The 22561-nt window shown below is 36.1% G+C and overlaps 1 protein-coding gene across 2 annotated transcripts in view; it reads left to right on the forward strand.

Moving 5' to 3' along the window:
* MICU1 (mitochondrial calcium uptake 1) overlaps positions 1–22561 on the forward strand; it is a 224122-nt gene that overhangs the window by 69924 nt on the left and 131637 nt on the right. Inside the window, exons 4-6 of one of the 2 annotated variants that reach the window (XM_058543221.1) lie at positions 3427–3589; positions 20508–20551; positions 21139–21312. In XM_058543221.1, coding sequence (XP_058399204.1) covers positions 3427–3589; positions 20508–20551; positions 21139–21312 — 381 coding nt within the window. The remainder of the gene's footprint in view (positions 1–3426; positions 3590–20507; positions 20552–21138; positions 21313–22561) is intronic. The other variant, XM_058543220.1, reaches the window with a different exon arrangement.

Consider the following 22561-nt stretch of genomic DNA (forward strand, 5'->3'; position numbering starts at 1 on the left):
TTGTTTGTTTTGTTTTGTGAGGTAAAGTTAAATAACAATAAACTAAAAGGTGACAGAATTTGTTAAATACAAGGTTTTTTTTTTGTTTTTTTTTTCAATAATCCACAGATTTGTTTATTATAATCTCGTATTCTTTCTGAGCTATTTTTCTTGTTTCATTTTATTGGAAATTCTTTTTTTTTTTTTTTAATTTTTTGTTTATTGCAGTAACATTGGTTTATAACATTGTAAAAGTTTCAGGTGTACATCATTGTACTTCTATTTCTGCATAGATTACATCATGTTCACCACCAAAATACTAATTACAACCCATCACCACACACATGTACCGAATTATCCCTTTCACCCTCCTCCCTCCCCCCTTCCCCTCTGGTAACCACCAATCCAATCTCTGTCCCTATGTGTTTGTTTATTGTTGTTATTATCTACTACTTAATGAAGGAAATCATACGGTATTTGACCTTCTCCCTCTGACTTATTTCACTTTGCATTATACCCTCAATGTCCATCCATGTTAATACAAGGTTTTAGTTTAGTTTTATGATCCTCACATCCCTATTTCTTAGGTGATATAATCATAATGATGATCTTAATTTGCTTATTCATCTTTCACTTAAATACCTCCTATGCTAGGGAACTCTGTCTCATTTTAGAATATTGTTACTGTTAGAAGTTCTTCCTTATTTGGCCAAAATCTTATCTGTAACTTTTATCCATAAGTCTAGTTCTGCTATTCAGCATCACATAGAACATCCAGATTTTGAAAAATAATTATTTTACTGTAAAATAATACACAGATACAGGAATCCACTAAATGGATTTTTATAGTAATCATTTTCTTTCCTTCTTTATAGTGTTATCACCCAAATGTGTGTCCCTAGACATATAGTTTAATCTTGCCTATTTTGTTTTGATGATATGTCTTTTAAGTCTTTTAATCTATAGGTAGCAGAACCCAGGCCATTTTATCTATAAGACTTCCTACTGGCTAGATTTTACTGATTCTTATTCTCAGTGAAATTCAGCATGTTCTTCTGTTCTCTGTATTACCTGAATATTGACAACTGGATTCTGAGGCTTGATCAGACTCAGATTTGATCCTTGTGGCAAGACTGTAGGTGGTATTGTGTTCTTTTATCAGGAGGCACCTAATGTCTAGTTCTCCTTTTGTGGTGTTAGCAGCTATTAATGTTCAGTGGCTAGATCTGTTAATTCATTGGGGTCGCAAAATGTTGATATTCTAATTTTTTCATGTCTTTTACATTTATTAATTGGAATACTTTATAAAGAGATACTTTCCTTCATCTACTATTTGGTTACAACTACTATTTGGCTACTCTTTGGTGCAGTTCATATAGGAAATGCTGAATTTTGGTCCAATTAAGTCTGGCAGTTTTATTGAAGACAACTGTCTTAACATCATGATGCTCAAGAATGTTTTAATTAAATGAGTGAATGTAACTGTTATAATTCCCTTAGTAAATCTTTTCTCTGGGCTAAACATTCCAAAATCCTTCAACAGTTTTCTATACGTCTTAGCTTCCAAGACTTTGTTATCTTGGATGCTGTATTCTGAACCCTTTACATAAATGTTTGTTAATGTTCCTTTTAACATGACCACTTAAAAGGAGGCAGCTTCATATCAATTGATATGGAAAAATCTCCAAGATACAGTGCTAAGTGAAAAAAAGCAAAATATGTACTGTATGTCTGTACTAAACTCTGCCAATGCAGGAATGCAAAAAGTGTATTCCTTTCCTTGACCTATTATTTCAAACTAAAACTAATTAATAATATTCAGTAGCATAATTTAGTGACTGTTGTAACAGTCAAGGAATCTAATTTTCAGTCTGAAAATCATTGACTTTTAAGTTATCTTTCTTCCTTTATCTTGTATTTGATTGATGTAACTTTTTAGTTCACAAAGCCATCTTTGGCAGGAGCTATAGCTTATACCCTAAATTTTGTCAACTGATTTTTTTGTTGTGGTTCAGAAGAAGAACAAGAATATAGATGGCCTAAGGAAAGTCATTTCTTCTGTAGCTAATATTACCCAGCACGTAGTTGTAGTTTAATATAAAATGCCTTTGATTTAAGACTCGTAACTAAGTCTCAAGGCTGCGAAGGGGTTGAAAAACTCCTTAGTGTGTTTGCCACGTACCAAGTCCTTTGCTAAAATCTCCTCTGAAATCAGCATTCAGATTTTAATGCAAATTACCATTGGAAAGATTCCTGTCATGTTTAGTTACAAATTAGCGGTTCTTTCTTAGTTACTGAAAGCCCATCTGGTAGTGGAATTAAGACCATTGTTAAACAGGTGCTGTCAGTGACCTCAAAATGACCATCTAGCCAGGACTGACAGTTATAGTAATAGCTGTGTTAACACAGCAAATTAAAAACATTAATAATAGTTTTATTAATATTAGTGAATTGCTTTGTAGACATTGAACTGATGGGTTTTTAGATCATATTGCCTTGACACGTTTTCTAACCAATTATTTATAAGATACTATTTATTGTTGGCTATCTCAACATAGAAAATCCAGAAATGAGAGAAATCTTTGCACTGTTTGTACGACAAGTACTATATAGTTGGTATTTTGGTGAAAAAGATTTCTCTCATACCTGAATTTGTAAAAGAATATTATGCAGAAGACACAGAAACATTTTCTATGTTCCATGCACAGAATGAGGGCTTGGATGCCAGATAAGGAAATGGGCTTTCATATTAACATAACACTCTTTTAGTTAAATGTATGCCATATTTGATTTTATTCCTATTCAAATATTTGCTTGTGTTCTTCCCAACTTGGCTCTTTTATAATATGCTGTATGTAAAGAATCTCGGGCAGTTTGCTTAATTTTATAGTCAAAAGTGAAAGTCTTATTGCTTCAGACCTGTTAATAATTGAGTTTTCATGATATGTATTTTTTTATGCTATCATTTAATGTATTTGTGTTTGAAAGACTGTTAGCTATTCAAACTTATGAAGTCTCGAGTCTGTTTCGTTCTAGGATTCAGAAAATTACATAGAAGTAAAAACTATAAAATCGATGCCTTTTAAAAAACTTGGTATTTAAGAACCTGTAGCCTACCATATGTATGACACTATACTCTCTTACTGAGACCTTTTGATTTCTCCTATGACATTTTTCAGTTTTGCTAGCTTTCAGTGATTTAAGAAATTAGAAAATTATTCAGAAAAATTTCTAAACAAAAGTTCCATGAGCATTGCCTCAACTGGAGTATGAATGGTATATTGGAAGAAAGAGGTTCAAAAGTTTTGAAATTCAAATTTATTTCTAATATAAAAAATCCAGTTATAGAAATAAATGATAAAATAAAAATTTCCAAAAAATAAGATATAAAATATATAAACTGAGAATTGCTTAACATAGTAACACTGTCTGAATTTCTAATTTTAGGTGATGGAATATGAGAATAGGATTCGAGCATATTCCACACCGGACAAAATCTTCCGATATTTTGCCACCTTGAAAGTAATCAATGAGCCTGGTGAATCTGAAGTGTTTATGACTCCACAAGATTTTGTGCGATCTATAACACCCAATGAAAAACAACCAGAACGTAAGTTGCTAAAGTGAAAAATAAGATTTTAATATTTATTTTGTTATGCTACTTTGTTTCTTTCTTTGTATTGTCTAAACTTTATATGTCCATGCAATAATTATATTCACTGTTTGTATGAATTATAGTCACTGTATGTATTAGCTACTGAACGTCAGACATTATTATGCTAGGCTTTAGAAGTATTAAAGAGGAGGCTACAATCTAATGTGGCAATCCTCAACCAGGGTAAAGGGTTGAGGAGCTTGTACCCCTCTGGCTGAGATTCATTAAGTGTAATGAGAATGTTCCTGAAGGCAATGCATTACACATGTGACTGCTGTCAAGTTACTCTTTAGTGAGGGAGAAAGAGACAGTAACAGGTAATTTCAGGAACGTGGTGATTTGTTAAAGAACAGAAGATGCTGTGGCAGTATACAGAAGGGGCACTTAGCTCAATCTGGAAGTTTGGAGAATGGTTTCTAGAGAATACTTTTAAGTTTGAATAAAAGTTAGACAAACAAAAAATGGTGGAAAGGATGACTCATGTAGAGGAAACAGCCTGAAAAAATGAGGTGTGAGGAAAAAAATAAATGGCTTAATACATAAATTAAATGTAACAATTTACACATGTATATGGGAGACAAGGTGGGAAAAATGATGGATTAGGGAACTCCAAGAATCAATCCTTCCACTGAACAACAGTTAAGCTGCCAAAATGGGCAGAATCAACTTTTTCGGAAATTTGGAATCTAATCAGAAACTTACAGCCATGGGGGTGCTTAATGAAGAAACAGGCTGCTACATTTTGGTAGGAGAGCGTTGTGGCCTTTTGCTTACCTACTCACCATGGAAACAGTAGCCTGCATTCCCAGTATGGCTTACTGGTGATGGGGAGTCCAGTGGGGGGCATTGTAGACTTTGTTTTCAAAAATTGTGGTTGTGCTCCCTGAGGGACCAGCACAAAGGCTTGCCTTTGTTTTGCCCACCTCAAGCTAGAGTGGTTTCCCAAGTATCATCTACTAAAAAAATTTTAAAAAATATAAAGACATATACTACCCACAGTCACTGGGCCAAGGGAGGGCAGATGGGACAAGCAGCAGACAGACTGAAAAGCCTAGGAAGGAGGAGGGCTGAGGAGGAAGATTTTTCAGGGAATAAGAGCTTTGAAAGCCTACTGCATATACTGTGGAATCCAGAGTGCAACATGCATGCTCAGGGCCAGACACATGCGTGGAAAAGACTTGAGTGGGCTTGTACTTCTTGCTGATCTTTAAGCTCCATGCAAGAAGGAGGTAAAAGTTAAAGTGGAGTTGTAGGAGGTCTAGCTAAACATCAAAGGAGGGCCCTAGCTCGAGCCAATCTGCAAATGCTAAGAGAGTGGGGTGCGTTTTGTTTTGTTTTGTTTTGTTTTTTCATTCTTTTTACCTCCAGCATTTAAAGAAATCTTTGTCAGGTCGCTTGGTGACTGCTTAGATAATAGAACAGAAACTTCAGTGATGACAGATGACTAGGAATACAATCTTTATAAAAATAGTTTGGAAAAATCACTAACAAAGTGATGACTGTAGTCCTCAAGTTACAACACCAAATTCTGGGAAGGAAAGAGAATCTGATTTCCAGATTTCCACACTCTAATATTCAATGTCTCATTTTCAATACTAAATTGCATGGCATACTAATAATCAGGAATGTATGACCCATTAAGGGAAAAAAAGAAAGAAATTGACAGAAACAATCCCTGAGGAAGTCGAGACATTGCACTTACTAGACAAAGACTTTAAATTGACTATCTTAAATATGCTCAAAGAGCCAAAGGAAACCATAGACAAAGAACTGTAGGAAACAAGGAAAACAGTGTATTAATAAATAAGAGAATATCCATAAAGAAATAGAAGTTATAAAAAGGATCCAAGTAGGAATTCTTGCCCGAAAAAGTACAGTAGCTGAAGTAAAAAATTCACTAGAAGAGTTCAACAGAAGATTTGAGCAGGCAGATAAAACAATTAGATAACTTAAAGATCAATTGATATTGTCCAGTCTGAGGAGCAGAAAGTAAAAAGAATGAATAAAAATTAACTGAGCCTAAGATACTTGATACTTGTGGCACACCATCCAGGGTACCAACATATGCATAATGGGAGTCCTAGAAGGAGAAATTCAGACATTTACAGATAATCAAAAGCTGAGGAAGTTTGTTTCTAGTAGATCTTCCCTATAAGAAATGCTAACTAGAGTCTTTTAGGCTGAATGAAAGGATACTAGACAGTAACTTAAAGCCATACAAAGAAATAAAAAAATAATAAAGACCAGTGAGGGTAACTACGTAGGGAAATACCAAAGCCAGCATTATTTTATTTTTGGTTTGTAACTCCTTTTTATTTCGTATATGATTTAAAAGACAAATTCATAAATAATTAGAAATATGTTAATGTTGCTTCATACTAGATTATTATCAATTTAAGATGTTAGTTGTAATCTCCAGGTTAACCACTAAGAAAATAATTGAAAGATATACAGAAAAAGAAATGAGGAAGGAATAGAAATGGTACACTAGAAAAAATCAGTCAGGGCCGGCCCCGTGGCTTAGCAGTTGAGTGCGCGCGCTCTGCTGCTGGCGGCCCGGGTTCGGATCCTGGGCGCGTACCAACGTACCGCCTCTCCGGCCATGCTGAGGCCACGTCCCACATACAGCAACTAGAAGGATGTGCAGCTATGACATACAACTATCTACTGGGGCTTTGGGGGGAAAAATATAAATAAATAAAATCTTTAAAAAAAAAAAAAAGAAAAAATCAGTCAAACACAAAAAAGGACAAGATTTGAGGAATCAAGGGACAAAAAAGGTATAATACGTATAGAAAACAAATAAGATTACAGAAGTGAGTCCTTTCTCTTCAGTAATCACTTTAAATGTAAATGAATTAAACTCACTAGTTAAAAGACAAAGATTAACAGGAGAAAAAATATGATCTAACTATATACTGCCTCCAAGAGATTCACTTTAGATCCAGAGACACAAATAGGTTGAAAGTGAAATTGAAAGGGTACAAATAGTAACCAAAAAGAGAGCTGAGGTGACTATACTAATATCAGACAAAATAGACTAAGTAAAAAATTATTACAAGAGATAAAGGACATTATTCATTTATAAAAGGGTCGGTTTATCAAGAAGATATAACAGTTATAAATATATACAAACCAAATGACAACCCCCAAAGTATATGAAGGAGACGGAGACATTGACAGAATTGAAGGGAGAAATAGTTCTACAATAATAGTTGGAGACTTCAGTATGCTTGTTTTAATAATAGATAGAACGTGTAGACATTCTGATAGACTACTGATAGAATGTTGGTAACAAAATAGAGGGCCTAACATTATAAATCAACTAGATCTAATAGACATTGACAAAACATGCCACTCAAGAGCAGCAGAATATACATTCTTCTCAAGTGCACATCAGACATTCTCCAGAATAGACCAGATAGATCATATTTCAGGTTGTAAAACAAATCTTAATAAATTTTCAAAGATTAAAATCATACAGGGTATCTTTTCTGATAACATTAGAATTAAACTATCCATCAATAACAGAAGGAAAACTGGAAAATTCATAAATATGTGGAAATTAACTAACACACTCTTAAACAACCAATGGATCAAAGAAGAAATCACAAGAGAAATTAGAAAATGCTTTCAGATGAACGAAAAGGAAAACAGAACTTAACCAAAACTTACATGATGCTGCAAAAGCAGTGCTCAGAGGGAAACTTATAGCTGTAAAACACCTATACTGAAAGAGAAGAAAGATCTCAAATCAGTTCCCTAACATTATACCTTATGGAACTAAAAAAAAAAAGAGCAAACTAAACCCAAAGATAGCTGAAATAAGGAAATAAAAGAGCAGAGGTAAATGAAATGAAGAATAGAGAAACAGTAGGGAGAAGCAATGAAAACAGAAAGTTGGTTCTTTGAAAAGATCAACAAAATTGAGAAACCTTTAGGGTAAGAAAAAAACAGAGAAGCAAATAACAAGATAATTAAAGAAGCAAAGTAACTAAAGAAGCAAAAGCAATTAAAATCAGAAATGAAAATGGGGACATTCCTACCTATTTTACAGAAATAAAAAGAATTATAAGAGAATACTATGAACAATTATATACCAACAAATTGGATTACATAGATGAAATGGACAAATTACTAGAAGCACACAAACTACTAGAAGTGAAAACTCTTACAACTCAACAAAAAGATAAACAACCCAATTAGCAAATGGGTAAAGGACTTGAATAAAGTTTTCTCCAAATAAGATATACAGTTGGTCAATAAGCACATGAAAAGATACTTAATGTCATTAATCATGAGGAAAATGCAACTCAAAACCATGATACACTGCCTCACACCCTCTAGATTGGCTATAATTTAAAAACAAACAAGTGTGGGTGAGGATGTGGAGAAATTGAAGCCCTTATATATTATTGGTGAGAATGTAAAATGGTGCAACCACTGTGAAAAACAATTTGGCCATTTCTCAGAAACTTAAACATAAAATTACCATATGACCCAATAATTCCAGTACTAGTATAAACCCCAAAGAATTGAAAACAAGTACTTAAACAAGTACCTGTACATGAATATTCATAACAGTACTATTCACAATACCCAAAGGGTGGAAACATCCTAAATGTCCTTTAACAGATGAATGGATAAACAAATTGTGGTATACACATACAATGGGATATTAAACTCAGATATGGATGAACTTTGAAAACATTATGCTAAGTGAAACAAGCCAGACAAAGGGCTACATATCATATGATTCCATTTATATGAAGTATCTAATGTAGGTAAATCTGTAGAGACAGAAAGCAGATTGTTGGTTACCAGTGGCTGGATTGGGGAAATGAGGACTGATTGTTTAATGGGTCGGAGGGTTTCTTTTGGAGGGATGAAAATGTTTCGAAACTAAATAGAGGTATAGTAACATAACACCATAAATGTAATAAATGCCACTGAACTAGACACTTTAAAATGGTTATTTTATGTTATTTGAATTTCATCTCTATTTTAAAAAGAGCAAATTTGCATACTCTCTAAAATTTAGTTGTAACCCTGTAATTAATATTTATGGTGCTTTTGTGGTCAGTTGTGGATATGTGCAGAGCACAGAAAAATTTGTCACCCAATTTGTGCAACAAATCTGTGCAACACTGTTGCACATGTTCTTAGCTGAGGTCAAAGTAATGCTCTGCCTTTTTGTTTCAGCTTTCAGGCAAGTATCTTTCCATGGTCTATTTAGTGCCATGTTTTTCACATTTTTGTGCTTTTTCTTAGTGATTTCACTGTCTCCACCCCTGCCCAATGTAGTATTGAAGTGCTGTCTGGTGTTCCTAAGCACAAGAAGGCTGTGATGTGCCTTAAGGAAAAAATGCATGTGTTAGATAAGCTTTATTCAGTCATGAGTTATAGTGCTGTTGGCCATGAGTTCAATGTTAATGAATATGTATATATATAAATAGAGAGAGAGAGAGAATGAATCATATATATATATATCTGGAGAGAGAGAGAGAGTAAATGAGGTATCTTTAAACAGAGACACACCTAAAACAAGTTATGTATTGATTGATTAACAAAAATGCTGTGACCAGAAGTTCACAGGAACCTAATCCTGTATTTCCTCCAGGAGCAATAGGTCAGTATTCACCAATTCATTTTTCATGGCAACTTCATAGAACATAACTACCACAGTTAGCGAGAATCAATTGTATATGGCACAGGAGTAGAATATGAAAAAGAAACTATTTCTTTAGAGAGTATCTTGTAAAGAAGGCATCCTAAAGGGAGTGGTATTTGAGTTGGGTTTTGAAAAATGAATAATAGTTCATTACATAGTTGAGAGGGATAGGACATCACTCAGAGTAAATTGTATGGTCAAAAATACAGACATGTGGGGACCAAACCAGGCCGTAGTGGTTAAGTTTGTGCACCCTGCTTCGGTGGCCCAGGGTTCGCAGGTTTGGATCTCAGGCGTGGACCTACGCACTGCTCATCAAGCCATGCTGTGGTGGCGTCCCACGTACAAAACAGAGGAAGATGGGCACAGATGTTAGCTCAGGGCCAATCTTCCTCAGCAAAAAGAGGAAGATTAGCAACAGACATTAGCTCGGGGCCAATCCTCCTCACTTAAAAAAAAAAAAAATACAGATGTGAAATAGCAATGTGAGCTTGGGGAACAAAAAACAGTTATGGCATTTTCTAACCAGGGAGTTTATCATGTTTTGCTTGTGTTTATTAACATTCATACATCTCTAGGCCAAATAAAAAAAAAAACTCTAGGTAGAACCATCACCCCTCAAAGGTACATGAAATTTTCTATATATTTAAATTTTTTTGTTCTGGAAATTTTCAAATGTGAAAGTACAGAGAATAATATGATCAACCCATATGTGCCCACCACTTAGCTTCAACAGTTATGGCCAATCTTATTTCATCTGTAACCTTCTCACTTCCTCTTCTCAGCCCAGATTGTTTTAAAGCCAATCGAAAACATCATATTATTTAATCTATAAATACTTCCATATGTGTCTCTAAAAGTTAAGTACTAAAAAAACCCCAATACTACCAATAATTTTTATATGTTCCTTTTTTTAAAAATAGCAGTCACTTCTTGATAGCAAATATGCAGGCACTGTTCAAATTTCCCTATGTACAAAATATTATTTAGAGAGGTTTGTTCAAATCAACCTCCAAAGATGGTTACACATTGTATTTGATATCTCTTAAGTCTTTCCTTATCTACAGGTTTTTTCTCTCTCTTTTTTTTCTTGCAATTTATGCAAGACATGTTTTGTGTCGTTTCACATCTCTCAGCCCACCCTTCACCTTTGTTCAGATTGTTGCTGCAGCAGTTAGCAGTATAGAGGTATAGCTGACAGAAACAAACCTCAGCTATGCTGTGTATCTCTTACTTTCTGCTTTAGAGCATCTCTGCTGCTGTAGTATGGGATCCCTGCGGGAGCCCACGCAGCCTTCTTGGCACGTGCACACATGTGGAGGTACAAAGGTGTTTACTCTTCGTTGGGACTTGGTGGATAAATACTCTCTTCTCCACTGTCTTAGATGGTCAGTTCTGAGACACAAACTACTACATGGTTTCTCAGATGGGCCAAGGGGAATGGCACCCTAGTTGTCTACAGCAGTAATCAGCTCATTAACACACCCTTGAATTGGCTTTCCCTCCTTTCCTGTTTCACTTTTCCTGGTCCTCCTGCACTGGTTCCCTACTTTTTAGGAAACTCAAACTAGACACCATTTATTTGTGAAAGAATGTAAATCATTTATATTATAGAATTTCCCACTGGATTTTACTGATTGTATCCCTATGGTGTTATTTAATATGTTCCTCTATACTTTGTATTTCACCCATGTAGAAAATACATAGGAAGCAACTGAAAGAGAATACCAAAAAATGTTAACTTTCTGAATGTTGAAATTATCAAGAATAATCTTATTCTTTGTATGTTCCTTTATTTTCTAATAGACTTGATATACATTCATTCAACGAGTATGTAGATTGACCTCTGCTGTGGGTTAGACATTATTCTATGTGCAGGGGATGCAGTAATGAACAAAACAGACAAGAATTCCTGCCTTTATAGAATATACAGTCTTTTATAATCAGAAAGAAAGTATATAAAGTTTCCATTAATTACACTGAATTTTAGATTTAGAACCTTTTAAATTAGTTTTAGCACCTTGTTTTGTGAGATGTGGAAAGAAAGATTAAAGAGGGCTGGTGTGTAAGAGAAAGAAGGATTGCAAGATATATTCCTGGTTTTTATGGTAGTGAAATATTTTTGTGCCTGTGAAATTATTTCTAATATCCAGATAAAATCTAATTTGTATCAGTAACTTTAAATAAGAATGTACTTTGCTTCCAGTGTGACAGTGAAAATGAAGCAAAACTTTAGGCAGGTCACTAAAGAGTATTTGGTCATTTAAGGAGGAATTTTTTCCCCTTTGAAAATCATTATGTGTTCTAATTGCTTCCACACATTTTAGCATTTAACTTTGTAATCTTTTGTTTTTTAATTATTGAAATACCTGTAACTTGAACAGAATAGTTACTAAATGTCTAATATGCTAAGCATGTTCCCGGTTTTCATAAAAAGCCAGAATAATGAATAATTGCTTTTCTTTTTTAAGATGATAATCATGAGGGAAAATTATAATGTATTAAAATGAGTTTCGATGGAAAATTTGGTCTCATTTTTGTTTGCTCATGACAGGAATTTCCACAAATGTTGATGCAACAGAATTAAAATATATATTATTCCTATGTAGGTTCAAATAAAGAAAAGAGGGAGGTTTTTTTTTATAGTTTGAATTTCTGTCATCACATGGCTGGACTCTAGCCAGTAGCTCACATTTTAACTTTGTTTTATCATGTCTTTCACATATACTGTATCCCAGGATACCTTACAGTTGTAAATTTGTAAGTTTTAGTTTTAGAACAGTTCAAAAATAGTCACAAAGCACACAAAGTCCTAAAATTAAGCAGTTTTTAAATGTGGAGAGCTGAAGAATTTCAGAAAAAATCTGATTAAGAATATTTCTGGACTTAATACCAAGAAAATTTAGAATAGCCATAGTTAAGTGGGAAGGACATTAAAAGGAAAAGGTGTAGGTATATGACTTAAATATTTCTCATCTCCCTTTCTGTACAGCCTTAATGTCATTGCCATCCTTGGGTGTCAGAGTGGATGAGGCAGTTGCTTCAGGCTCTGGGCTTTGAGTGACTCCTGCTGCTGCTGAAGAAACAGCAGCATGGGGAATATTTATAAAGTACTATGTATAAAAACTTGAGCTTTTGTCAGAGCAAAGCATACTTGAATTTTGGTCAGAGCAGAGAGGATCCCTCTTTCCTTTCCAGCATATCCCACTGGCTGGCCCTGTTCATCTCGATCTAATTTCATCTACATAGAAGAGGAAAAGGGTGTGAAAAGGGGAAACACAGATCATACTGTGATTTACTTGTCTTAGACTCCATATTCTTTCTAGGATGACCCTTCATGCCCTTGATGATAATCTTACCTAGAATACTTCTTTTTTTTTGTCAGGAAGATCAGCCATGAGCTAACATCTATGCCAATCCTCCTCTTTTCGCTGAGGAAGACTGGCCCTGGGCTAGCATCTGTGCCCATCTTCCTCTACTTTATCTGGGCCCCCGCCACAGCATGGCTTAACAAGCGATGCGTCAGTGCGCGCCTGGGATCCGAACCCAGGCCGCCAGCAGCAGAGCGTGCGCACTTAACCGCTACACCACAGGGGCGGCCACTTACCTAGAATACTTTTAAGTTGAGACACATAATTTTACACTTGATTATATGTAATGGGTTCTGGTCCAAGATGGCAACGTAGGAGGATCCTGAACTCACTTCCTTGCATGGACACACCAAATCTACAGCTACATACAGAATGATTTCCTCTGAAAGAAACCAAAAACTAGATGAGCGATTCCTAAACATTGGGCGAATGAGAAAAAACCCGCAAGGAAATGGGTAGGAGAGGCTGAGACCCAATCTCACCATAAACCCCAACCCTGGCACAGTGACCAATAGTGGAGAGGGAACTCAGAGCCCTGAGATTCTACCTGAGGAGCAGGAGGGTGGGGGGGTTTGAACCCCACATCTGGCACCCCAGCTTTTGAGATCTGTACCTGAGAGAGCCCCCAGAACATCTAGCCTTGAAAGCCAATGGGGCTTGCATCTACAAGACCCACAAGGCAATAGTGAACTGAGAAACTGTTCTTAAAGGGCTCATGCCGATTCACCTGGCTACCCGACAGGGCCCAGCACAGAGGCAGCTGACTGAAAAGTGCCGAGTCTTTCTGTGAAAGAGGCTTATTTGCTTATCTTAAAGCTTCAGCCTGAGAGGCAGGCATCTAATTTAACACACATCCAGAGGCCTACTGAAATACTCTCCAAAGATGGAGGCCAGTGGGCTCCATCTTTGCGCTCTCTTTCTACCTCGCTCCAGGTCACCAGTATCTCCCAGAAAGGAGCTCGTGCACACGTCTAGTACCCTGGTTTTTGCAGCTGCCACCCAGGGCATGCCCCTTGATCGCCTGCCTCTGGTGTCCAGTGAGGTTTACATTCGTGGGTTCCAAAGGACCATAACAAACAGAGAAACATTTCTTACTGGCTACTATCTGTGGGGCACAATACAGAGACAGAAGACTGAAACACACCCCCAGTCTTCCTGTGATAGAGGCCTATTTGCTTGTCTTGAACCTTCAGCCTGAGGGGCAGGCTTCTGGTTTAACACACATCTGGAGGCCCTCTGAAATATTCTCCAATGACCATGGAGGCCAGTGGAGGCCATCTTCATGCTATCCCTCTGCTTCACTCTAGGTCGCTGGTATCTCCCAGAAGGGAGATTGTGCACCACATCTGGCATCCCAGTTTTTACAGCTGCTGCCCAGGGCGCACCCCTCAATTGCCTGACTCTGATAGCCAGCCAGGCTTATGTTCATGGGTCCCATAGGACTCTAATAAATGGAGAAATGGTTCTTAACCAGCTCCCCCCGCTGCCCCCCCCCCCCCCGGGCACAGCATAGAGAAGGCACACTGAAACATACCCCAGTCTTTCTGTGAAGGAGGCTTGTTATCTTATCTTTGTAGCTGTGGCCTGAGGGGCAGGCTTCTAATTAAACACATATCTAGGGGCTGACTACAGTCCTGTCCAAAGACTGGGGAGACTGGTGTGTACCATCTTTGCATTCTCCTTCTGCCCTGCCCCAGTGTCTCTGAGAAAGGAGCTTGTGTACACATTTGGCTCCCCAGCTTTTCTGGCTGCCACCCAGAGGACACAACCCTTAATAGCCTGGCTCTGGTGAACAGCAGAGCTTGTGTTCACAGGTTCAACACCCATGATGAATGGTAGCAAACAAAGAGACAGTTCTTAACTGGCTGTCACCCCAGGGATCAGTACAGAGGAAGCAAACAGAAACACCCATCCCCCAGTCTTCCCCTGAAAGAGGTGTATGTACATACTTTAAAAGCTGTTGCCTGAGGGAGGGTCTGGCTTCCAATCAGCCTGAGTCTAGGTGCTGACTGAAATCCTCCCCTTTGGGACACTGACGGGTCTTGGCACACCCTAACTACTGGGAGCCTCTAGGAATAAAGTAGGCTGTGATTGTCAAAACAATCACAAAGCTTTGAGAGACAACCAAGAGCTAGGACAGGGTTGAACAATAAGGTTCAACTTTTACACGAGGTTACTCCTTAAAGACTGGGAGAGGTGGCTATTTTATCTAATGCATAGAAACCAACAGAGAAAGTCAAAGAAAATGAAGAAATAGAGGAATATATTCCAAAAGAAAGAATAAGATAAAACCTCAGAAAAAGACCTTAATGAAATGGAGATAACTGATTTACTTGATAAAGAGTTCAAAATAATGGTCATAAAGATACTCACTGAGCTCAGGAGAACAATGCACGAATAAAGTGAGAATTTCAACAAAAGAGATAGAAAATATAAGAAAGTACCAAATAGAAGTCACAGAGCTGAAGAATACAGTAAGTGAACTGAAAAATATAATAAAGGGGTTCAACAGCAGACTAAATGAGGCAGAAGAAAGGATCAGTGAACTCAAAGACAGGGCAGTGAAATTCATCCAATCAGAGCAGCAAAAAGAAAAAATAATGAAAAAGAATGAAGATAGCTTGAGGGACTTAATGGGACAACATCAGTGGACCAACATTCACATTATAGAGGTCCAAGAAGGGAAAAAGAGAAAGGGGCAGAAAGCTTATTTGAAAAAATAATGTCTGAAAACTTCCCTAACCTGGGGAAGGAAACAGACGTTCACATCCAGGAGCCCAGAGAGTTGCAAAGAAGATGAACCCAAAGAGACTCACACCAAGACACATTATAATTAAAGTGTTAAAAGTTGAGGAGAGAATCTCAAAAGCAGCAAGAGAAAAACAACTTATTACATACAGGGAACCCCCATAAGACTATTAGCAGATTTTTCAGCAGAAACTTTGCAAACTGGAAGGGAGTGGCACAATATAGTCAAAGTGCTGAAAGAAAAAAACTGGCAACCAAAATACTCTGCCCGGCAAAGTTGTCCTTCAGACTTGAAGGAGAGATAAAGAGTTTTCCAGACAAGCAAAAGCTAAAGAAGTTCATCGCCACTAGACCAGCCTTACAAGAAATGTTAAAGGGACTTCTTTAAGTTGAAACGAAAGGGCACTAATTAGTATCAGGAAAACATATGGAAGTATATACAATGAATATATTTTTGAAACACTTTATGCTAATGTTTTCTCCCCAACAAGATAAATTTCTTCAGTACAAGAACGTTGTCTTCTTTTATTTTTAATTCCCTGCATTGCTGCTGAGTGTAGAGCAGGTGTTGGTCAGCTACAATAAACTGCATATTTTTGTATAGCCCATGGACAGAGAATGGTTTTTACGTTTTTAAATGGGTAAAAAAAGAAGTCGAAAGAAGAATATTTTGTGACACCTAAAAATTATATGCAATTCAAATTTCAGTGTCCATAAAAAAGAACTTCAACCCAGAGTTCTTTATCTAGTGAAAATATTCTTCAAGAATGAAGACAAAATAAAAATGTTCTCAGATGAAGGAGAAAGCTTAGAGAATTCATCACCAGCAGACCTGCTCTAAAACATATTAATAATTACATTAAATGTAAATCATCTAAACATTAATTAAAAGGTATAAATTGGGGCTGGCTCCATGGCCTAGTGGTTAAGCTCAGCATACTCCACTTCCGCAGCCCAGGTTCACAGGTTCAGATCCAACTTGCTGTCCGTAAGAAACTCATTTTAAATATAATGATATAGGTAGGTTAAAGTAATAGGAATGGAAAAAGATATATCATGAAAAACTAATCAAAAGAAAGAGTGGCTACATAAATATTAGACTATGTAGACTTCAGAGCAATTGATAAAGAAGATATGGTGTGTGTGTATATATATTATATATATATATATATACTATATATATATATATACAATAACCATTGAAGAAGTTAACAGAATCTTTGAAGATAATTGGGAGAAAGTAGAAAAGTAGCTATGTGATCTTAGGCAAATTATTGAACATCTCTAAATCTTAATTTTCTCATTTGTAAAATTAGGATAACAATAGCAACTAATTTGTAGGGTTATGAAAATTAAATGATATATGTAAAGCACATATTACAGTACATCCAAAAAATGCTCAATAAATAGTAACTTATTACAGTGATTATTAAGACAAAAGATAAAACCAAGTAACTACAGTATCTCATGTCTGATGAACTAGAACTATACTTTCTTTTGCTGGCTTATGTTAGCTTGCATTGCTGAAAAATATAATCATTTTAATAAATTTTTAGGGTAAATTTAAGTATTAGACTGGAAAATGAATCTCTAACTTTTTGAGAGATAGCTGGGACTTCTCAACTAAAATTGTTCAGTTTCCATTTACCTAAGCTCTGATTTATAGATCTTGAAATGATATATTTGATTCAGTTGTACTTTTGTCTTTTGACAAAATTGAGTTGCTTTGGTCTTTAAAACAAATATCCTTTTAAATGTTCCCTCTGAGGCTTAAGCTGAGACTATTCTTACAGTATTTCTGCACTTTATTTTTGGTGTGGACTCAAGAAGAGAGTCAACTGCCACAATTAAAAGATTGTTAGACTTTGAAAATCAGAAAACAATCATTTAATCCTTCTGAACATCAGCTTTCTCATTAGTAAAACGAGGAAGATAGTGTGTACATTCACCCTATGAGCATTAAATGATTGTGAAAGTTCTTGGAAGAAAAGTCTAAGAATCATAGAAAGCACCCTAGGGAAAACAGCATGACATCCAGTGTTTCTAAGCTGGGACCCAAAGAGTTTGAGGGTGGAGAAATGGAAGGGAACCCTGTCATATGGAGTCACCAAAGAATCATGTTCAAACTACACATGCTGTGTTTTCTCCTCTCATTCTCCATACTGTGACCCCACCCCCCGTCCTCCCCGCCCCACCCATAATAATTAGGCCTGTTGGAATCTCTAGAGGAATAGTAAGGATAGCTTGAATTATTTCATACATCCACATTTCCCACACTCCACCCCTAACCGTGTTAAGAACTGATCTAATCTAACCATCTGTTTCATTTTACAGGTAAAGAAATGAAAATATAACAAGATGAAATAATCATTTCTTCCTACTTAAAATTATGAATCTCTTGGCCTATTTTATATCTGTATTTGTTTATAAATGACAGGAATTCTCAGTACATGCCAAGCTGCCCTTTAATGCCCCTCCTTTTTTTTGCAAATGCACATAGTAAAATATTTTCCAAACTACAATAAAGAGCATTCAATGAAAAACATAAATCTGTTCTATCTTCTCCACGCCCCCAGTTCATATCACAGAAGCAGTCACTTTTAAAATTTTAAGTTAACTTTTGAGTTCTTTTGAGTATTACCCTAATAACTTAAAATGTGGCTAGTTTGGGGGCCGGCGCAGTGGTGCAGCAGTTAAGTGCGCGTGTTCCTCTTCAGCAGCCTGGGGTTCGCAGGTTCGGATCCCAGGCGCACACTGATGCACCACTTGTCAAGCCATGCTGTGGCGGCGTCCCATATAAAGTAGAGGAACATGGGCACAAATGTTAGCCCAGGGCCAATCTTCCTCAGCAAAAACAAAAAGGATTGGCATTGGATGTTAGCTCAGGGCTGGTCTTCCTCACAAACACACAAAAAATGTGGCTAGTTTGAATTGAGATGTGCTATAATTTTAAAATACCAGCGTTTGAAAACTTAGTATAAAAATGTAAGATATCTCAATAAATTTTATATTGATTACATGTTGAAATGATGCTAATTTGGATATATTTACTTAAATAAGATATATTATTGAAATTAATTTTACCTGTTTCTTTTTACCTTTTTAAGAATGGCTGTTAGAAAATTTTAAATTATACATGTGGCGTACATTTGTTGCTCACATTATATTTCTGTTGAACAGTGCTGCTCTAATTAGTAAGCATATATTTCCCTTAGTTGATGTATCAAGTTTTACTCATATCTGATTCTAGTCTGATTCTCATTCCTTTGTAAAGGACTAGGAAGATTTTTTTCTGGAACGTTTAGGATTTTCTTATTCTTGATATTCTGAAATTTCACAAGCATACACTGAATTGTAGGTAGTTTTTTGTTCATTTTGCTTAGAATACTTGGTGTAAGCCCTTTTAGTTTGTGTCACTCTTCAGCTCTGAGAAATTTCCTGCTAATACTTTTTGGATTATTTCCTCCCTATTTCTGAATGAATATTAGATCTCTTGGATTGAGTCTGTTTTTCTAGAATTCTCTCTTATATTGTCTGTTTTCCATCCTGTTGTCTTCTTGGCAGTGGTCCTGGGAGGTAACCTTATCCTAATCTTTTGACAGTATATTAAAAAATAGGGAGAGAGAGACAATCATAACTTCAGTTGTCTACAGCTCTTTCTTGTTCTCTTTTCTCATAGAAGCATGTTCTGCCTTTATGATTGTGATATCTTCTTGAATATCTGTGAGGTTTCAGATTAGATTTGTTCTTAAAATTTCCTTCTGTTTCCTGACTTATCTCTTTCTTTTGTAGTTCAGGGCAGGCTTCTAGAAGGTGAAGCACATTTTACATAAGGAGAATGTGTAACCAAATTTGTAGAAGCTGAAATGCAAAAATCTTCCTCTGGGAGCAATGATAATCCAATCCTTGTAATACTGGGGGCATAATGAGATAAGGGCTTGAACTAGCATAAATATATTGAGAACTAAAAGAAAAGAACTGAGTAATTATACAAGAAAAATAAGTCTAATTTGGAACTGATTTTTCTGCTCTAAAAACTCTCACAGCACCATCTTATTGAACTAGTTGTATGTTCCCTTGTAATGTTAAATTATTATGCATATATCTTTCTAACTAAATTGTGACTCTCCAAGGAAGGGCTTATATCTTACTCATTTATTTTTTTTTTATATAAATATTTATTGATCAAGCACCATTCCAAGTGCTGGGATAAAGCAGTAGGCAAAGACAGAAAAATTTCTGCCCTCAAGGGCGCTTAATATATTTACTTATATCTTTCACAGTTCTTAGAATTCAGTGCTAGGTATTCCCAAGGTAAATGTTTATTATTTAACCCAACTTTAAAAGGTAATATTAAGATGGTCTATTTGTGTTTGTTTAGGTGCATTGCAAAATTTCTTTTGATATTAAACTCTTTTCTCTTTAACTTGGTACAAAAAATTGTTATGCATTCAGATTAAACTAATATCCCTTACCTTATTTAGAGGTAATATAGCACCTTGATGTAATGAAAAGAGTGCCACCCTGGGAAGAATCCAGGGTTCTGGTTTGGCTCTACTGTTGATTAGGTTTGAACATGAGCTTTTACCCTCTATCCTCTCAAAGCCTCACTTTCTCATATGTAAAATAAAAAGTTGATATTTTTTAGCACTGACACTTTGAAAATGGGACAAGATTTTCATTCCTGTGACCTTTGAATAATGTGGCTAAACCATCTAGTACATTTAATTGAATGATTGAGAACAAAACTGAGAGCTGTCATTTTTTTTTTTGGTAGTGAGGAAGATCAGCCCTGTGCTAACATCTGCCAATCCTCCTCTTTTTTTGCTGAGGAAGACTGGCCCTGGGCTAACATCCGTGCCTCATCTTCCTCCACTTTATATGGGACGCTGCCACAGCATGGCTTGCCAAGCGGTGCATCAGTGCACGCCTGGGATCTGAACCGGCGAACCCTGGGCCGCCACAGCAGAGCGTACGCACTTAACCACTTGCGCCACCGGGCCGACCCCTTGGGAGCTGTCATTTTATATGTTTTACTTGAGTTATAATCAGTGACAAAATATTGTTTTTTTCTCTTTTACAGACTTGGGCCTGGATCAGTTTATAGTAAAACGCTTTGATGGAAAGGTGAGCAAACTATGACACTTACATATATATCCTGTTAAGAAATTTTTAAATTTACTCTGGAATTATGTGTGAGAGATTTCTGAATAACTGTTTATCGTATCAAAAAAGCATGTTGCCTAGGTTGGGAGACCCATAAGTGCCTTCAGATGCTTCTACAGAAAGAATCAAGCAGGAAGTTCTTCTATATTTTTCCATATGAGATAATACTCATGGGTTGCCTGCTGTATATGTTAAGGACTAATTCAGTGTATGTTGACATTTGAATTTTAATTCAATAGCCATCATAAAGGTTAACAAGCCCCTCAATATTACATTTGCGTTTCTTATAAAAACACCTATCTGATTTAACCTTCCTCAAACTTTGATAATATGTATATAGCAATAATCCTAACTACAAAATTATGGAAGTCCTTACTAGTGCTTTTATAATAATTATGAAGACCACCACAAATTTGCATTATACTTACTTTCAATTCTTTATTTTATGCCTGAATAAATCATATAATAAATCATTCTTAAGTATAGAAAATGAAATTTTCAATTTTATTATCTCAAAGCAGTCAGTTAAACATGTTTTTCCCTTTCAGGCTGAATTCTCCAAAAAGAAAAAGAAAACATTACACAGGGTCAGAAAGAAAAGTAAAAGGTCAATTTTAAAGAGGAGGAAGAAAGTACATCAGAAAGAAGAAACAGCCAGGGATGGCTCTACAAAGCCAAAAGAGAAGGAAATCAGAAGGAAAATCATGAAGTGGCTGGAAAAGGCAGGATCACAAAAGAGAGTCTAGATGGGTAGAGATCAGGGTTAGAAGAAACTGATCTTGCAGGAATGTGTCAATCCTGCATACTTAGTAAAACTCCATATAATGGTAAGGTGAAGGTATAAGTGCTAAGGTCTTTTGCACAAGTGGAAAGAATGAGGAGCTGCCTTAAGAGAGATCTCAGCCAAGGCTTCATGCCTAAAAGTTATCTTTCCCTTTCGGGTGGCACAGTGCCTCTATCTGTGGATATTCTTTTTTTAAAGTCACATATTCTAAAAGAAAGAATAATCAAAAAGAAAGAGCATTGAACTAAATGTTAGGAGACCTAGATTTAGTGTCCTGGCTCTGCTTTGGGACAGCCACATTTCTGATCCTTGGTGTCTCTACTTTATGTGTGATAAAGTACCATATCCATGTGAAGGGGTTACTGCAGACACTGATGTCAGGGTCTGATTTCAGAGTCTCTGGCAGGTCAGGCCCCTGTCTTATTTGTCTTTGTGTCACTCAGATTCCAGCATATGCCTGGCATACAGGAGGTGACCAGTAAATGTTTGATGACTTAGAAAAAAATCACCTAGTCAATCACATATTTCTTGGAGGTATGACTCATTAAGCCAGTAGTATCTTATAGCAAAATCAGCTTAACAAATCACTTTTTTTGGTCATGGAAGGAGTCCAGAGTAGCATGAGAATTCAGTCCTCTATTGTTATACATATGTAAACCTGAAAACGTGTAAAAAAGTTGAATATGTGCAAGTTGAACAGCAAATTTACATGTCACAAGAATTTTCTTTCCTAGAGATCTCCCAAATATAAAATCCTTAATAGTAATTTATATTTCACACATACTCTTAATTTTTTTAATTTTTAAATTTTTATTTAAATTTAAATTTTAAAAAAAATTTTAAATTTTTCCTGTTTTGGCCAGTAATTATCCACTTGATGGTAAAAGTTTGCAGCTTCTGGCATAACTGATGAGCTCCACCTTTGTTTCAATTGTATTGAATTTATGAGCTCTACATTTCTTATCATAAGTGTCATTTGCATTTTTCTGATTTCCACTTATTTTTATAAAATAGCAAGAGTAAAATGCAATAAAACATTAAAGTATTTGAGTACCCACCTTGCTGTGGAGACAAATATGGCAATGTTCTGTGTTTGGAAGGCAGACTTCACAGATTCTAGTTGCAAATTTTTGTGCACTGAAGCATAAAATTCTGAAATTGGAGCAGGAAAGGCAAGATTTAGGCAT

This window comes from Diceros bicornis, chromosome 6 (genome assembly GCF_020826845.1).
Source record: "Diceros bicornis minor isolate mBicDic1 chromosome 6, mDicBic1.mat.cur, whole genome shotgun sequence".
In the NCBI taxonomy this organism is placed as follows: Eukaryota; Metazoa; Chordata; class Mammalia; order Perissodactyla; family Rhinocerotidae; genus Diceros; species Diceros bicornis.